Below are 16,331 nucleotides of genomic sequence, written 5' to 3' on the forward strand. Positions count from 1 at the left end.
AACCACTGTGTCCTCTCCGGAGACAGTCAGAGGGGCTCCTCGGTCTCTGCAGGGGCCCCCTCCAGCGTGTGCTTTGGGTTTCATCTGCATATCCCTAGCCCTAGACCAGTGGGACGGAAGTGACCCCACCTGCCCTGTGTCCAGTCCTGGCACGCAGTGGTCTGGACGCTATAGAAACCATTCTAACCCCTTGGGTTTCTCTCAATCACTCAACAAACACCAGCTTGACTCCCAGGACGCCCTGCCCCGGCGCTGAGCATAGTGGATCTAGTAATGAACGGAAGAGTCAGAATTCTCTTGGAATTTTTATTCTAATGAAGAAGCAGATGATAAACAAGATAAATAAGTGATAGACTATGTCCGAAGGGAAATGTGCAGGAGACACAAAACGGATAGGAAAAAGAATGGGCAGGCTGTGCGGGGAGGGGAACTGCAACCGTCAAGAGGCCTGGGAAGCCCTCCCTGCAAAGGAGACGTCTGAGGCTGAAAAGAAGAAAGAAGCGAACCTGGTGGAGGGCAGCGACTGGTCATTTTTCAGGTGGGAAAAGGGAGGCCCAGATGAGGTGAGTAAAGGGACCTGAATTCCCACAGATGGGAGATGATGAAGCGGGATTTGAACCCGGGTCTGAGCTCTTGGCCTTCAGCACTTAAGGTAGCAAGATTGTTCCCCGGGGGCGTGTCTGGATGTGGCTGTGGGTGTGCTCTGGGTCTGGGCAGCTCTGCAGCAGGACCCCTCAGTGACATGAGAGGGGAATTCTGGGTGCCTCCCAACCTGAGTGGTACCTAAGTGAGGGTGAGGAGCTCTGTCCTCTGTCCTTCCACTCTGCCCACGCAGTGTAAGCAGAGGCTCAGGGGGGCCAGGGACAGGCTTCCTGGAATCGTTGACAGATGCTGGTCCACCAGGGCCAGGGGAGGAGGGAGCCAGGGGAGGTGGGGGGTAGTCAGTGGAGGGTGTGCTGTCCTGTGCTGGCTCATAGCCACTGGATGGGAGGGGGGGGGCGCAGGGGAATCCCCTGGAGACCCAGGCAAGCTCACAGCCCAAATCACTTTGTCTGTCTAGAGCCACATGGTCACAGAGGCTGGGCCCTCAGGCCAGTGTGACCACATACCCAGGTTCACTCCTGTTCTGGTGTAATTATGGAGAACATCCTCTTTTATTCTCAAAAGTGCTCCCAGTGGAGTGAAAAACTGTACTGACCCCTGATCCTAGGGATGGGAATGGCATGGTGAGCCTGGTACGGGGGGCAAGATAGGCAACTGGGCCTCCAGCCCCAGCGCCTAGGCCGTCCAGGGCCAGGCACTGTCTGAAGTCACCTTACTGTGTGTGGGGGACGGAGGGGAGAAGGCCCCTGTGCAGACCTGGGTTGGGACTTGGAACCCTTTTAGCAGCCCTGAAGGGAGGCGCCGCTCCGCCTGTCAGAGCAGGTAGGAGAGGGGGACCTGAGCTGGGTTCTGAAGAGGGCAGCTTTGTCCCGAGCCTCCAGCAAGCCCCGTGACCCTCTTGAGCCTTTGCTTGCTCATCTGAGAAACGGGGTTGATGGCGAGCCAGCCCAGGGGATGTCTCTGCAAGGAAGGGATCATTAATGGAGGTACTTGCTGAACTGTAAAATGGTAGCTCTCAAGCCTGGCTGTGCCTGGAGAGCTTTTAAAACTATTACCCCCCACCCCCCGTCCCCTGCTGCCTGGCCAACTGAGCCAGGACCTCAGGGGCTGCGGATATTTTCTCTGTTCAGCTTTCCGGGTGATTTTAATATTTTAATATGTACCTAGGGATGGAGCAGTGGTCCCTATGCGTTTCCTACATTGCATCATCGGGGGGACCTTTTAAAAACACGGACACCTGACTTCTACCCCTGAACACTCTGATTTAATTTGTTCTGGGTACATCTGAACAGCAGGATTTTTTTTTTAAAGAACCCCAGGTGGTTCTACTGTGCAGAAAATTGGGGATTCTCTGACTCAGAGGAGACCTGAGTGGTGGGAGGGAAGGCAGAGCCACCCAGAGGACGGCAGGCACCCCAGGCTCCAGAGGGTGCGGCACAGGGGTGGAGGGAGACGGGTGGACATGAGGGGGATGGGGGACCTGTATCTTCTCGCTGCCTGTGGAGCTCCATAGAGGCTGGTCCAGGTTCTTGTGTGGCCCACGTTGGACACCGTGAGCGTGCCCATCTCTGGGGGAAGCGAGGGCCAGGGAGCCACTGGGAATGTGTGTGGGACCTGGGACACTGAGATCTGGTGCTGGTGCCCTATGTCCTGCCCAGGGGTGAGCAGGAAGAGGAGGACAGGGGGACCCCAGTGCTGGTTTGGGCACGTGGGAGGAGGGTAAGGGAAGGACCCAATCCTGAGTCTAGATCCAGCCCTGTCTTCTCCCTGCTGTGTGACCTTGGGCAAGTTATTGAACTTCTCTGTGTCCCAGATGCTCCTCTATAGAACAGGGATGTCACCTCCCATCTCCGGGGGTGGTTGAGAGGATGCAGCCTATAACGAGGCTGTCTGGAAAGTGCTGCGCATGGCAGGTGCTGATGGAGGGCTGTCCCCGTCGACCGGAAGGAGCCGTGGGATCCAGACAGGCACTCGGGTCGTGTACTAGCCTGTGTTGTACCAAGTCTGTCTGTCTGCTCTCGTATCCTGGAGGAGGGACTGTGCCACCCCGAGGGGCGGTGTGACGGTTACAGGAGTGGCACCCATTTTACAGAAGAGGAAATGGAGGCGAATTGTGAACGTCACTTGTGAGAAAGATGGCAGAGCTGACTCACAGGCAGTTCGGCTCCCGGCCCTGCCTCCCTCCCTGGTCCCTCCTGATCCCTCTAGGCCTCCCTCTGCCCCCTCCCCCCAGCTGTGGCCAGGAGCCCCTGACTCCCGGGTTCCCCAGCTCCCCACAGTCCACAGCCTGCCTGTGCCAGCCTCAGTCCCAGACCCAGCAGATGCCATTCCTGTGTTTGTCCCCTGCTTTGCCAAATCCACTCCTCCTCACCTCTGTCAGCAAACGGGCCTGGGGACCTTTGGAGAGGGTGGGAAGGACCGTCTCGCACGGGGGCTGACACTCGGGAAGATTCCATCCGTCCTGCAGGGCTGTCTGAAGTCGGCTTCCCCTGGGACCAGGCTTCCAGGGGAAGCCATTTATTTGGGAAGGGCTCCCAGGAGCGAGGAGAGGAGGAAGCAGCAACTGTGACATTGAGCAGGTTACCGGGGGACACCTGGCGCTTGTCCCCTGGGGACGGTGGACAGAGGCGCAAACTCCCCGACCTCCCCTGGGCGTGGGAGCTGGGCCGTGGGAGCAGCTGCCCGTCCCTGGGCGGTCACTGGGTGGTGGTCCGGGGACCTCAGCCGTGTGAACCGGCTGCTGGGCCCAGAGAGCCTCGGGAGGGGGCAGGGGCCGCGGCCTGGGGACTGTGCGCAGCCCTGGCTGTGCCTCCTGGTGCTGCCACCTACTCGCCGGGTGGCCTCCATTGCCTCATCTGTAACAGGAATCTGTCCCCCCTGCCCAGCACCTCCTGGGCCGTCCCGCAGGGCACTCCCTTCCCCACAGCTACCTGGAGATGGCGCTGCTCTGTGGGGTGCTCACCCCTGGGCCTCCCACACTTAGGCGGGGTCGGGGTCACCAGGAGGGGCCTCTGCAGCTGCGGAGCCCGTGGGGGGACCGCCTGCCGCCCCTCCTCCCAGCCCCTCCCGGGGAGCCCAGAGCAGGGTTGGGGAATTAAAGCCATAAACAAGGCAGATGTGGCATCCGTCTTTTTGACAGCCCTGCCAGCCAGGTGATGGCTGCGCGGAGGAGGCACGGTTTACGAGGAGACAGGGAAAATGTACTGCCTGCTGCTCCCAGGGCGGGGAGCTGGGGGGCGACGGCGCAGGGTGGCTGGGGATGTGTGGGGGACGCCAATCACCCGCCTGGGCCAACAGCCACAATAACAACAGTAATAAAAATGGAAGAATAATAACAGCGAATGTTTACATAGCACCGTTAATTGAAGAGTGCAGGTTGTGCCCAATTCTAGGGTTTGGCCTTTTGTCTTTACAAAAACCCATTTCACAGACGAGTAAACTAAGGCCCCAAGAGGTTAAGGACTTGCCCCAGGGAGTAAGAAGCAGAGCTGGGATTTGAACCCCAGAGCCATCTGGCTCCAGAGATGTCCTGCCTCAGGCCAGCTGATGTCCCAGCCCCAGGTCACCCCAGACTCTTTTGCAGAATCTTCCCAGCTCCACATCCCCAGAGGAACCAAAGGAGCCTCCCTCCTGGGGACAGGAAGGGACCCGTGTTTGGGAGCACCCACTGTGCACCTCTGTGAACCATGCGAAGAACCTGCTGTCACTCAGACCTTCCGCTGCAGGGTGGTGACAGGGTCCTGGCCCTGCCCCTCAATGCTCCTTCTCACTTGTTCAGCCAGGAGACCAACCAGCACTGATTAAGAGGCTGACTAGGTGCCCAGCCTATGCTAGGCTTGGTCGAGGGGACAGACCTGCTTTGGAGAGTCCCCCAAGCCCTGCAAATGGCAGATAATCTGGCCTTGCAGACAAGGTGGCAGAGGGTGGGGTGGCCTGGCAGCCAGTGTCATGGGCTCCAGGGCAGGCTATCCATGAGGCCAGAGGAGGACCCAGGACTCCTGGAGGAGGTGTCACCGAGGAGGCAAACCTTCAAAGACAAGGAGGCAGAGGAAGAATGAGACATGTGGGAATCTAGGAGAGAGCATGTCAGGTAGAGGACAGCACGTGCAAAGGCCCTGAGGTGGGCTCAAGCTCAGCAGGTCTGGGGAGCCGTGAGGAAGCACTGAGCAGAGCAACAGTGGGCACATGAGGTCAGAGAGGTGGGGAGAATCACGAAGGCCGTGTGGGCAATTTGAAAGGCCTTAGTCTCTTTCACAGGATGAGAATAGCCACTGCAGGGCTTGAGAGAATGGAGGGGACCTGGTTTATATTCCGATGGCTCACTCTGGCTGCTTCCTGCGGAGGAGGTGGGGCTCAAGGGCAGAGTGGGAGACGGTGAAGACACTGGGGCTGTGACCCTGGTGGGCGGTGCCAGGGCCTGAGGCAGAGGTGTGTGGAGTTTGCTGAAGAATTTAAGGGGAGAGAAAGGTGACAGGAAGCAGGGTGTCTCCAAGGTCCCTGGCCCAGCCAGCAGGTGGGATGGCCACTCTGCCTGAGATGAGCCACGGGAGGAGGAGCCAGCTGGGAACTTGGACTGTGAGGAGGTGGCAGGGCACAGAGGGGGCTGTTGGGAGGACCTGGGAGGGGCCAGGACCGAGCCCTGGACACGGGCAGGTTGGGGGCAGGGCAGGGAAAGGGGGGGGCAGCAGGAACCTGAGCATGGGGTTCTGGAGGTGCAGGGAGCCCAGGGAGAGGGGGACCTGGGCTGGACCACTGGACTTGGCCACTTGGGGTCCTTGGTGACCGCCGTGAGCTCAGTGTCCTTGGAGAGGCAGGTGCAAACTCCAGAGCTGGTCGGGAGAAAATGGAGCCGAGAAATTGCTGCGGGGACTGAAGCAGCGGGAGAGGACAGGCGGCCCGGGCGCGGGGGTGCTGAGTGATGGGGCTGTGTGGCCTGGGTGGGGGTCACCAGGACACAGATGGGCTCTGCCTGCAGCTCCGTCCTGTTAGGGAGAGGTGGGCTGGCCCTGGGGCAGGGGAGACCTCGGAACCAGGGTGGGGCTGGGGACCCGTCTGTCCTGGGCTCTGGCCTGGGTAGGCGTCAGGTGCGGCAGCTGCAGGTGTGACTCCCCTCCTGTGGCCCCAGGTGCCATTCACTTCACAGACCAGGACGCCGAAGCTCAGAGAGGCTGGGGATCTCCCCAGGCCCGGCCAGAGGTGGACGCAGGGTGATCATGTCCTGCTTCTCAAACTGGGGTCCGTGGGCATCTGGAGACGGATCCCTGGGGTCAGACTCTTTGGGGACCCAGGTGTTTCGGGAGGATCCAGAAGGTTCACGGTTTCATTTTGAGGGCGTCCTGAAGTGACTTCCGCCAGCTCCAAAGTCCCCACCTCTCTGCTGAAGTGATCATTTGCGGTCACTGTCAGAGTCACTGTCAGAGCTGGGACTGGAGCTCTGAAGCAGACCTTGTCATCCTGGTCATACTCGCGGGACGGGCTGGGTGGTTTACACCCGAATGCTTGCAGCTGGCCCCAGGGTGAGGAGCCGGCTCTGCCCCACAGAGCCCCTGGGCTTCACCGTGAGCCCCTGGGTGGCCAGGTCGGGTCTCCGCTGGACATACTGCGTCACCTTCCTGAGCTTCCATTTCCTCATGAAATGGCCACCCCGTGTGTGCCAGCTGTCCCCCCAGACGCTGGGGTCCAGCATCCCCTGGGACAGGAGGGAGTTGGTATGGATCTGGGGATGAGTTTGGGGGACAGAGCTGGGGATGAAGGAGGGGCTGAGTGGCTTGGAGGTGCCCCAGGTCCAGGGAGGGACCCGCAGAAACCGCGGTGTGTTGCCGAGAGCAGGAGGTGACCGGCCCAGGATCCCTGGCTGGGGACTTCTGGGAATTCTGCACAGGATCAGGTGACAGTGATCCTGGCCTCAGGAGCAGGACTGGAGGGGCCTTCAGAATGCCCTGGTGGGTCAGGGGGCAGGAGGACGGCTCAGCCGCGGCAGGAGGTGGGTGGGGAGGAGGGAGGCGCCCCTCTGTGCAGGTCCAGGTGCACTGGACATCCGTGCCCATCCCATGTCAGCCCATGTGGGTCAGCACTGGGGCCAGCCTGAGCCAGCTGCACAGGACGGGGTGGGGAAGCCATGGGGGGAGGTTGGCCTCAGGGACCGGGCATCTTCTAACAGGAGAGAGTGGGGGGCGAGGGGAGCTGTCTGGGCACAGGTGTGGCTCTGGGGGCCACCTCCCCGTCTCCCTCAGTCGCGAGTAACCCCTCAAGGCCAGTGTTACCACCTGGGCCTCACGTCTGCGGAGGACACAGAGGCCTCAGGAGACCGCTGCTTGGCCAGGATCCCATAGCTGGTCTCCTGGGGGCACCCGGGCCCTGGACCTGCTCTCTGGACATTTTCTCAAGGGACAAAAACTGGTGTGTGTGTGTGTTTGTAGAGGCAGGTTCGTGTGTGTAGGTGTGTGTGGCGTGTGCATCCATCTACATCTGGTCTCACTCAGGAGCATGCACGTGTTTATGCAGATGCTGTCAGTCCCCCGTCACTGTCCCCAGGACCCCAGCCCTCACACCCTGTGGTATGAGTGGGCTTAATGCTCCTGGAGGCATCCCTGGCCTGAGACTGACCAGATGGGGTGACCCTGAGGTGCCCTCTGCACAGTCTCCTGGAGGTCCTCAGGGGGACTGACCCCCACCTGGTTTGGCGACCTTCCCTTCCCAAATGAGACACCTGCCATGTTGTGTGTATGACTTCCGTAAATGCGTGCCGGTTCGTGCATTGGCTACTCTGCATGCGTGGATGCGAGGACGTGCGTCTGGGTGGCTGTTTTGTGTACCTGGGTGCGAGGCCCCTGCGTGCACCAGCAGACCTCGGCTGGCCGGGGAGCCGTGAGGAGGTGAGGGGGAGACAGGGAGGGCTCTGATTATTTCAACCTTGAAAACTCATTTCAATTACAATTTACAACCTGCAGACAAAGGCTGCAGTCACCGTAGTAACCACAGCTCCAGGGTTTGACGGCGAAAATCCTCCGGATGGTTCCCCGGCTGGCTGTCACCCGTGGCAGAGCCAAACACATCTCTGCCTCACTGTGCCCCGGGACACAATTAGGACATCTTCAAACTGTTGCTGCTGTCAGTGCCGCCATGTGTCTGGAATTTATCTCCCTCAATAGCTCTCAGATATGCGAGTCGTGCTCCTTCCCAGAGCTGCGGGTCCTGGGCTCCAGGACCCCACCTGCCCACGGGAGGGAATGTTCTAGGCCCCTCCCTCCACTGCTGCCTACCGCCTCTGGACCTGCCGCAGTGCTCCTTCACCCCACTGAAGCCTGGCCAGGCAGGGGCAGGGCCTGGACCCCAGGGGAGGGGCCGGGGCAGGGCGGGGGCTGTTCAGGAAGTGGACTCCTTTGGAGTCAAGAGATTTGGGTTCAAAATCCCTCCCCTTGGCCTCACCGTGGGAGTGCGCTTCGCCTGACACTGTTGGGTCCTGGGGGGTGCAGATGAGGGGCCCCGGGCCTGGAGTCCAAGCTGCCATTTGAGAGAGGGCATTGGGCGGGGGGGGAGAGAGAGAGGGAGGGAGGGAGGGAGAGAATATGCGTGCTCATGGCTTGGTGTCCCCTTTGCAGGGCACCTCACTGCCCCCTGGTTGTCTCATGTAACAGGATCAACCTGGAGACAGGTCACGGCGGGCAGCTGTGCAGAGGTCTCCAGGGTCCCTGGGCCGCACCACCGGGAGGCGGGGCGCGAGGCTGCTGAGGGTCTGCAGGACCCCGGACCCCTTTATGCAGGAGCCACCCCAGGGGGGGAGCGCCTTCTTGGCAAGGATACCCCTGGGGGATGCCCACCCTCCAGCAGCAACCCTGGTGGCTTTGTGAGCCCAGCAAGAGACCTGGAGGGACTCAGGAATGGAGATTCAGCAGGGGCCTCTGAGGAGGGACCTGGGGGGCAACCTGGAGAGGACAGACCCAGGATGGCTTAGTGGGGGAGCTGCATCTCCCCAGAGGGGAGCCAGCCTCTGTCACCTGAGGTGTCCTTGGCCTTGGGAGAGTGCTGTCTTCTTCCTGCAGTGGCCGCAGCCTCCCGCTCTGTCCCTGCTTAATAATTGATCTCTTCTCCGCTGAGTCGGGTGTGGTGGGAGCTGCCGGAGCGAGTGCTGGGGCTGGGGGTCGGGGTGCACATGGGGTCTAGCCTGGCTGCAGGAGTTGCTTTCCAAGGGAACCTGCCCTTTGGGCACAGTTGGCCCTTTTCTTTCTCTCTTGGCTCTTCAGAACCCGGGGTCAGAGGCCTTGGACAGAGAGGCAGATGGAGAAGCTGGAGAATGTGTCTCATGCTCGTCCCCTTCTGTTTGTGCTTGACCTAGAAATAGTGCTGCCGAGCTTGCAGCGTCACATCAGAAAAGAGGCCTCGGGTCAGATGCGGCCCGAGGGAGGCAGGGTGGGGTCTGGAAGCTGGGAGCACTCAGCAGTGGCCAGAGCCCAGCTCCCTGGCCGTGTGACCGGGGCTTCCCTCTCCAGGCCTCGGTCTTCTTGGATGTAAAACGTCAGTGGGGCAGGTGACCCCTGGCCCCAGGGTGGCGAGTCTGTTATTTATTTATGTCTGTCTGTTCTTTGCAGCTCGGGGAGTTGACCCCAGGGGTGCTTGACCGACTGAGCTACATCCCCAGCCTTCTTTTATTTTTTGAGACAAGGTCTTGCTGAGTTTGCCTTGCACTTCCCATCTCCCCGTCTCTGCCTCCTTCCAGGGGAGCTGGGGTCACAGGGGTCATTCCACAATTTCTAACATCCACCTGGCCATCTGCGAATGTCTAACCTGAGCTTGGCTGAGCAGGGTGTGGGCTCCTGGCCGGCAGGTTAAACCGAGTGACCAGGCTGGCCGAAGGGTGACGTGCCACAGGCCAGTCAGCCCCGTTCCGGGGCTGTGGGTGGTGACTGCCCTTCCTGGTGTGGGGGGTTGGATGGTGGGTAGGTCACAGGGAAAGGCAGTGGGAAGTCTGCACCCTGGATCTGCCTCTGAGATGTCCCAGGCAGGAGACGGACACAGTGACTTCTGGAATCCCCAGGGAATCAGGGCCCAGTGCCAACCTGGCCCCCCTGGGAGCTGGGGGTGGGGCTTATTTAGGTCAGTTTCCTTCTTCCGTCCTTGAGAGGACACTGTGGGCCGGGCAGTGTGCAGAGGCTGTGGCCTTGGGAGTGAAGCCAGGCTTCCCCAGGGCTCTGTCCCCCTCCTCTTGTCTTCCTGCCCTCGTGTCCTCTCCTTGGTGACCCCAGCCTTCCTCTCCTGCTCTCCCCACCTGCTGCTGCCTCTCCCTGTCTAGCGTGGTGTACAGGCTCGGGCAGGAGTGCCCGTGTCCAGATCCCGCTCCGCGCGCTCCCGCAGCGTTGCCAGCTTCTCTGGGCCTCCGTTTCCCCCTCTCTCTGGGGGTCCATGACCCAGGTCATAGCATTGTTGGGAGGTAAAGCCCGTCGCCACCCAGCCCAGGCCTGGCCTGTGGCAGGTGCTCGTTGGGAGCTGGGAGTGCTAGTTGTTAGGGCCCCTGCCAGAGCCACCTCCTTCTCCAAGAGACCTCCTGTGCTGCTCCAGCCCAGGGACCCCGTGGCCACTTCAGAAGCCTCCCTTGTGACCTTGCACGCAGCATTACATGCTGGCCGTCCACTCTGTGCCCAGTGTTTCTGTACCTCACCCCACTGCAGCCTCATGCCTCTGGAGCAGTTATGATCCTCTTTCTACTGACAAGGACCCAGAGGCCTCTGGCAGCCCAGGAGTATCGCAGGGTGGCCAGCACCCCACCGGAATAGTTTCCTGCTCAGAAGGTGTGAACCACCTGAGAAAAAGAAAATCTGGAATAATTAGTAAAGAAATAAGAGCCAGAAGTTAGACTTAAAAGGGAAGACGGTGCCTGAGAGGTCCTGCGGGCCCACAGGAGCAGAGCTGGACAACTGGCAGCCGCTCTGGCTCTTGATTGACAGAGCATCCAGGGCAGGAATAGGCTTCAGGGGTGGAGCCTTGCCTGGTGGTGACCAGCAGGCAACAGGTTGTGGGCATCTTGGAAGCTACACCTACCTCTGAGAGGCCGTTGGGCTGTGTGGCTCCAGTGGGTCACCCGAGTCCAGTGAAGTGCTGAGCCTGGCTGAGCGGAGTAGGAAGTCACACGTAGTGGGCAGTCGGTCTCAAACCAGCAGGGACAGCTGCGCTGGGCATTTCCAACACCAGACTGTCCTGCCCAATGGCTTCCATGTCGATTTGGGACTCGCACATTTCATGCATGGCTCCCGGCACAGGAGCGTCACACAGCCATGCTGCAGAGCTTGGGTGGGCATCGAGGACAGGTCAGAGTCTCGAGGCCTGGAGGGCTGTGGCAGTTGACAGTGAGGGGGTGATGGAGGCCATTCCCCATTTTGCCACGTTCTCCCACCCTGGCTCCTGGGGGAGGCTGTTACTGAGGTGGAGATGGAGTGGCTGGGGATGATGGTGACTCAGGTGTTTGGAATGGCTGGAAACCACTGAGGGCCTCAGGAGACCAGACAGTCTCCCTGGGCCTCCGTGTCTCCACCTGCAGCCTGGGGTGAGCTTGGCGTCCTCTGGCTGCAGAGGCTGTCCGTGGTGAGCTGCTTTGGGAGCATGGCTCTCCTTTGTGACAGGCACAGCCCGGTCCTGGCCGTTCCCTAGCCTGAGCCGTGCAGCTACTCCATAGCTACAGGGTGGCAGGTGACGGGGCGTCCTGGCTCTTCTGGGGTCGCGGGGAACCCAGCCGTGAGTGGTGCTATGGCAGGACAGTGCACCCTCTCATCTCCTTGGTGCCCCTGCAGGACCAGCTCCCGGGGTGGCAGAGCAAGCCCTGATGTGTGCATGGACTGGCTGGGCCGCCCCTCCAGGCCCCAACGGCCACTCTGGTTCCACTGTGAGATGGGGGGCTCACAGGCACCCGGTCCTGGGGGTCTCGTTTCAGATCGCGAGCGCATTGGGCAGGACTCGGCATACGAACAGGAGGGGAAGGTGCAGTTTGTGATCGACGCTGTGTATGCCATGGGCCACGCGCTGCATGCCATGCACCGAGACCTGTGTCCTGGTCGCGTGGGGCTCTGCCCCCGCATGGACCCCGTGGACGGCACCCAGCTGCTTAAGTACATCCGAAACGTCAACTTCTCAGGTGGGGGCGTGGCGCAGGGCGCTGCTCAACCCCGGGGTCCTGGGCTGCGGGAAGGAGTCCTGGGGCTCCTGGGTTGGAAATGGGAGTCTCCTCAGTTACCTCCAGGAGGAGGGACCCCGAGATGTTCCACGGAGGGGCCTCCCAGAGATGTCTCTGCCTCTGTGTAGAGGCTCAGCGAGACACCCCACCCACAGGCATCGCAGGGAACCCCGTGACCTTCAATGAGAATGGAGATGCCCCTGGGCGCTATGACATCTACCAGTACCAGCTGCGCAACGGCTCTGCCGAGTACAAGGTCATTGGCTCCTGGACAGACCACCTCCACCTCCGAGTAAGCGGGGCGGGAGGGGCCTGTAGGGGCTCATGCCATCCCAAGCTGTGGGTGGGCGCCAATGGAAGGCGTGGCTGCCAGCCGGGCCTCCTTCCCAGGGTCTCTCCCAGACCTCACCCCAAAATAGAACAGGATGCCTGGAGTTTATTTTTTGGGGGGTGCATACGGGGGATTGGACTCAGGGACACTTGACCACTGAGCCCCATCCCCAGCCCTATTTGTATTTTATTTAGAGACAGGTCTCACTGAGTTGCTGAGGGCCTCACCAGTGCTGAGGCTGGCTTTGAACTTGGGGTCCTCCTATCTCACCCCCCTGGAGCCACTAGGATTACAGGCGTGTGCCACTGTGCCCGGCAGTGCCTGGAGTTCTGCTGCCATTCTGTGCCTTGTCCTCTCCCAAGGCTCAGGGGTTTCCAGGCTGCTCCCCAAGGGAGCCTGGGGGCTCTGGAGAGAGGAATTCACACACGCAGACCTGGCCAGAGGCTTGGCGGGAGGGGCCACTTGGGAGTCTGCGTCTGGACAGGGGGTGGAGTCTCATGGTGGGGCACAGAGAGGCGCTGGGTTTCTGGCATTGGCTGTGGCCAGGGAGTGAGTCCCCATCCCTTCAAACCACGCTAGATGGCAGTCATTTTTCTGGGTTCTCCTAGTCACACCTTCCCAGCTCACAGAATGACCCAGGAATGTGGTGGCTTTACCTCTAGCCCTCAGTGTCCCCATCTGTGAAATAGAGGCTTGTTTGGGAAGAGAAAATACCACCAGTTCCTTCCTTAGGGACACCCCTGTGGACATGTCACTGCCCTGCAAGGGTGAAGGGGTGAGCTGTGCTCTGGTGGGCACAGTGTGACACCTTAAAGGGCTAGACTAAGGAGACCAGGTCCTAACCCGGCCTCAGTCCTCTTTCTTCCAGGATGCTGGGAGAGCTTTATGGTGTCCCCGTGTCCTCCTGTGACACTCTCTAGCCCCCAGCACCATGCAGTCCCTTCTAGGCCAGAGGACACAGGTCAGGAAAACCAGCCCCAAGGAGGCAAAGGAGCTCTCCCAGGGCACCCAGAGCCTCCTGTGAGGAGGCCCCTGGCTGTGAACAGACAGATCAGGGCGGAGGCACTCAGCAAGGTGGAGCCCGACGGGCAATGGAGGTGTCTCCCTGGGGGCAGAGGGCAGAGCAGGCTGGCTGCTGGTTTCCTGAGCACTGCGTGCACCAGGGCTGTCCTGAGCATGGTGCCTTCCTGTGAGGGTGGCAGCTCCGAGGTAGGCACTGCCATTATCCCCACTGCCCAGATTGTTGATGAAGGGAGGGGTCTGTGGAGGTGGCCCTGGACTCCTCCCGAGCAATACAAGCCCCTGCATTCTGCCTGGCCATCTCCAGGGCCCAGCCTGGCCCAGCCCGTGATGCCCTCCTGGTCCTCGGTCCCCCTTGCCTGGAGGCCCAGATGGCGGTCAGCTGCTGGAGCCGTGGGCTGGCTGGGCCTGGCTGGCTTTCTCCTTAGGTGGCTTTGTTTGGGCTGCACTGTGGGCCCTCTGGGACCCGCGGGGGAGGCTTCTGCTACCTGAAACTGTCTTCCCCAGGGGCTGAGCCAGGGCCTCTCGTTACAGCCGAGCCTGGCTGCCCAGGTGTGGCCATCTCTCCAGCAGCCAGGGCAGCAATGTCCTGTCCTCCCGGAGCTGCTGTTTCCATGAAGTATTAAAATTGTCCCATGAAGACCTCCAGGGGACTGCCCTTAAGTAAGGAGGGGCAAAGTGCCGTCCTACCTGCTGTGGCTAAGTTAGATGAGAAAACGAAGGCCCGAGAGGCCAAGGTCCTGTTCAGGGCTGTGAAGTCCCTTCGCCACAGAACCGTGATCCTAGGACTGGACCACCTCTGCTGTCCTTTCCCCTGGAACCACAGAGGTTTCCAGAACACCCACCATGGTCCTGTGAGCTGGGAGGAAGGTCTTCCCCTGCGGGGGGCTCAGTGGGCAGGGATGGTGAGGGCCTTTTCATTCCTCCAGACCCTGTGCTGGTCACTGCTGTCCCTCTGGCTACTCGGGTGACACATTTTATGAGGCCCAGAGCCACAGAACAAACCTCTTATAACCTCTTCCCACCTGCCACGAGGCCGGCTCTGGGTTCCCTGCCACCTCCCTGCTGCTTTTCTCCGCTCCGAAACCCTCTGAGCAGCCCCCAAACCACTGGCTACATTTCTCCAGGACCCCCCCCCCCACACACACACACTCGGGGCCAGGTGGCTGGGCTCCCCGGGGAACGAGCTCCCCGGCAGCAGCGCGTTGACCAGGCCCCGAGGCAGTCGGGCTCCCTCTGCCCTGCGCCGCCCTCTTCGTCTCTTTGGGGCCACGTGTTTACTTTCCAGATGTTGTGGCACCTTCAGCAGGGCGCGACAGCACTCTGTGACTTCTTTGCTCCCAGCGTTTGTATCTCCAGAGACGTGGAATGTGAGCAGTGCTAATTTAGAGCAGGAAGTAAGGAAACGCTACCCCCTGGGCGCCCGTCCAGCATCCTCTGGTTAAATCCTGGTTCCTCCTCACTCTCTGCGCAGCCCGCTCCCTCTGCCGCTGGGTGGAAGTGCCAGGGGCTGAGCTGGGGCAGCGCATCTCCTGCTCTGAAGTGCGCGTCAATCACGGGCTAGGGGGTTCCTGCTGGAACACAGAACCTGGGGTGGTCCCTGGGGTGGGGCTGAACATACATTTCCCTGGGTGCTGCTCCTGGGTGCTGCCGCTGCTGTTGGCAAGGCCTCAGGGACTGGGAATCAGGATCCTGAGTTCTGTGCCCTGCTGTGGAGCCTCCGTGTGACACTAGGTTGTCACTACTGCTCTCTGGGCGCAGTGTCTCCATAGGAGTCTTCAGAGTTTTGGAGTCACTTGGGCTGCCCCCAGGTCAGTGTCTTGCCTGGAGCTTGTTTAAATCCAGCTGTCAGATGCAGTGAATCCTGGTGGGATCCAGGCAGCTGCATTTTGAGCCAACTCATTGTCCCATGTAGGTGTGGGGCACCGCCCCATGGGGTGGGCGGGGCGCTGGGTGGCACGTCCTGAGGTCCACTCTGTGGTGCTGTTGTTGCCAGACAGAGAGGATGCACTGGCCGGGGAGCGGGCAGCAGCTGCCCCGCTCCATCTGCAGCCTGCCCTGCCAGCCGGGCGAGCGGAAGAAGACGGTGAAGGGCATGCCCTGCTGCTGGCACTGCGAGCCCTGCACGGGGTACCAGTACCAGGTGGACCGCTACACCTGTAAGACCTGTCCCTACGACATGAGGCCCACAGAGAACCGCACAGGCTGCCGGCCCATCCCCATCATCAAGCTCGAGTGGGACTCGCCCTGGGCAGTGCTGCCCCTCTTCCTGGCCGTGGTGGGCATCGCTGCCACGCTGTTTGTGGTGGTCACCTTCGTGCGCTACAATGACACACCCATCGTCAAGGCCTCGGGCCGCGAGCTGAGCTACGTGCTGCTGGCGGGCATCTTCCTGTGTTATGCCACCACCTTCCTGATGATCGCCGAGCCGGACCTGGGCACCTGCTCCCTGCGCCGCATCTTCCTGGGGCTGGGCATGAGCATCAGCTACGCCGCACTGCTCACCAAGACCAACCGCATCTACCGCATCTTCGAGCAGGGCAAGCGGTCGGTCAGCGCCCCGCGCTTCATCAGCCCCGCCTCGCAGCTGGCCATCACCTTCAGCCTCATCTCCCTGCAGCTGCTGGGCATCTGCGTGTGGTTCGTGGTGGACCCCTCCCACTCGGTGGTGGACTTCCAGGACCAGCGGACGCTCGATCCCCGCTTCGCCAGGGGGGTGCTCAAGTGCGACATCTCGGACCTGTCGCTCATCTGCCTGCTGGGCTACAGCATGCTGCTCATGGTCACATGCACCGTGTACGCCATCAAGACGCGCGGCGTGCCCGAGACCTTCAACGAGGCCAAGCCCATCGGCTTCACCATGTACACCACCTGCATCGTCTGGCTGGCCTTCATCCCCATCTTCTTTGGCACCTCGCAGTCCGCGGACAAGGTATGTGTGTGGGGGGGCCAGGGGGGAGAGGGGGTGGGTGGAGGGTGGGGGGGCAGGGGGGAAGGAGGTGGATGGAGGGCGGGTGGGGGATGGGGACATGGCAGCTTCCCAGGCTGCCCCCCATGCTTCCTGCTGCCCACTCTCTACGGGGTGCAAGTCCTTCCCCGGGGTTCTGGGCTTGCCTCCTCTTCTTCCTTCCCTTTTCCTGCCACTCCACCTTCTCCCTCTGTATCCTTCTCCTTTCTTCCCTCTTTGTGTCCCCTTCCCCTTCCCTTCCCCCCCCT

General features: G+C 61.0%; 1 protein-coding gene across 2 annotated transcripts in view; it reads left to right on the forward strand.

Moving 5' to 3' along the window:
* Positions 1 to 16,331, forward strand: part of Grm4 (glutamate metabotropic receptor 4) — a 90,117-nt gene that overhangs the window by 62,515 nt on the left and 11,271 nt on the right. For both annotated transcript variants that reach the window (XM_026383604.2, XM_026383605.2), the window contains 3 exons: positions 11,525 to 11,725; positions 11,920 to 12,056; positions 15,112 to 16,047. In XM_026383604.2, the coding sequence (XP_026239389.1) occupies positions 11,525 to 11,725; positions 11,920 to 12,056; positions 15,112 to 16,047 (1,274 nt within the window). The remainder of the gene's footprint in view (positions 1 to 11,524; positions 11,726 to 11,919; positions 12,057 to 15,111; positions 16,048 to 16,331) is intronic.

The sequence above is a fragment of the Urocitellus parryii genome, chromosome 8, assembly GCF_045843805.1.
Source record: "Urocitellus parryii isolate mUroPar1 chromosome 8, mUroPar1.hap1, whole genome shotgun sequence".
NCBI classification, from domain to species: Eukaryota; Metazoa; Chordata; class Mammalia; order Rodentia; family Sciuridae; genus Urocitellus; species Urocitellus parryii.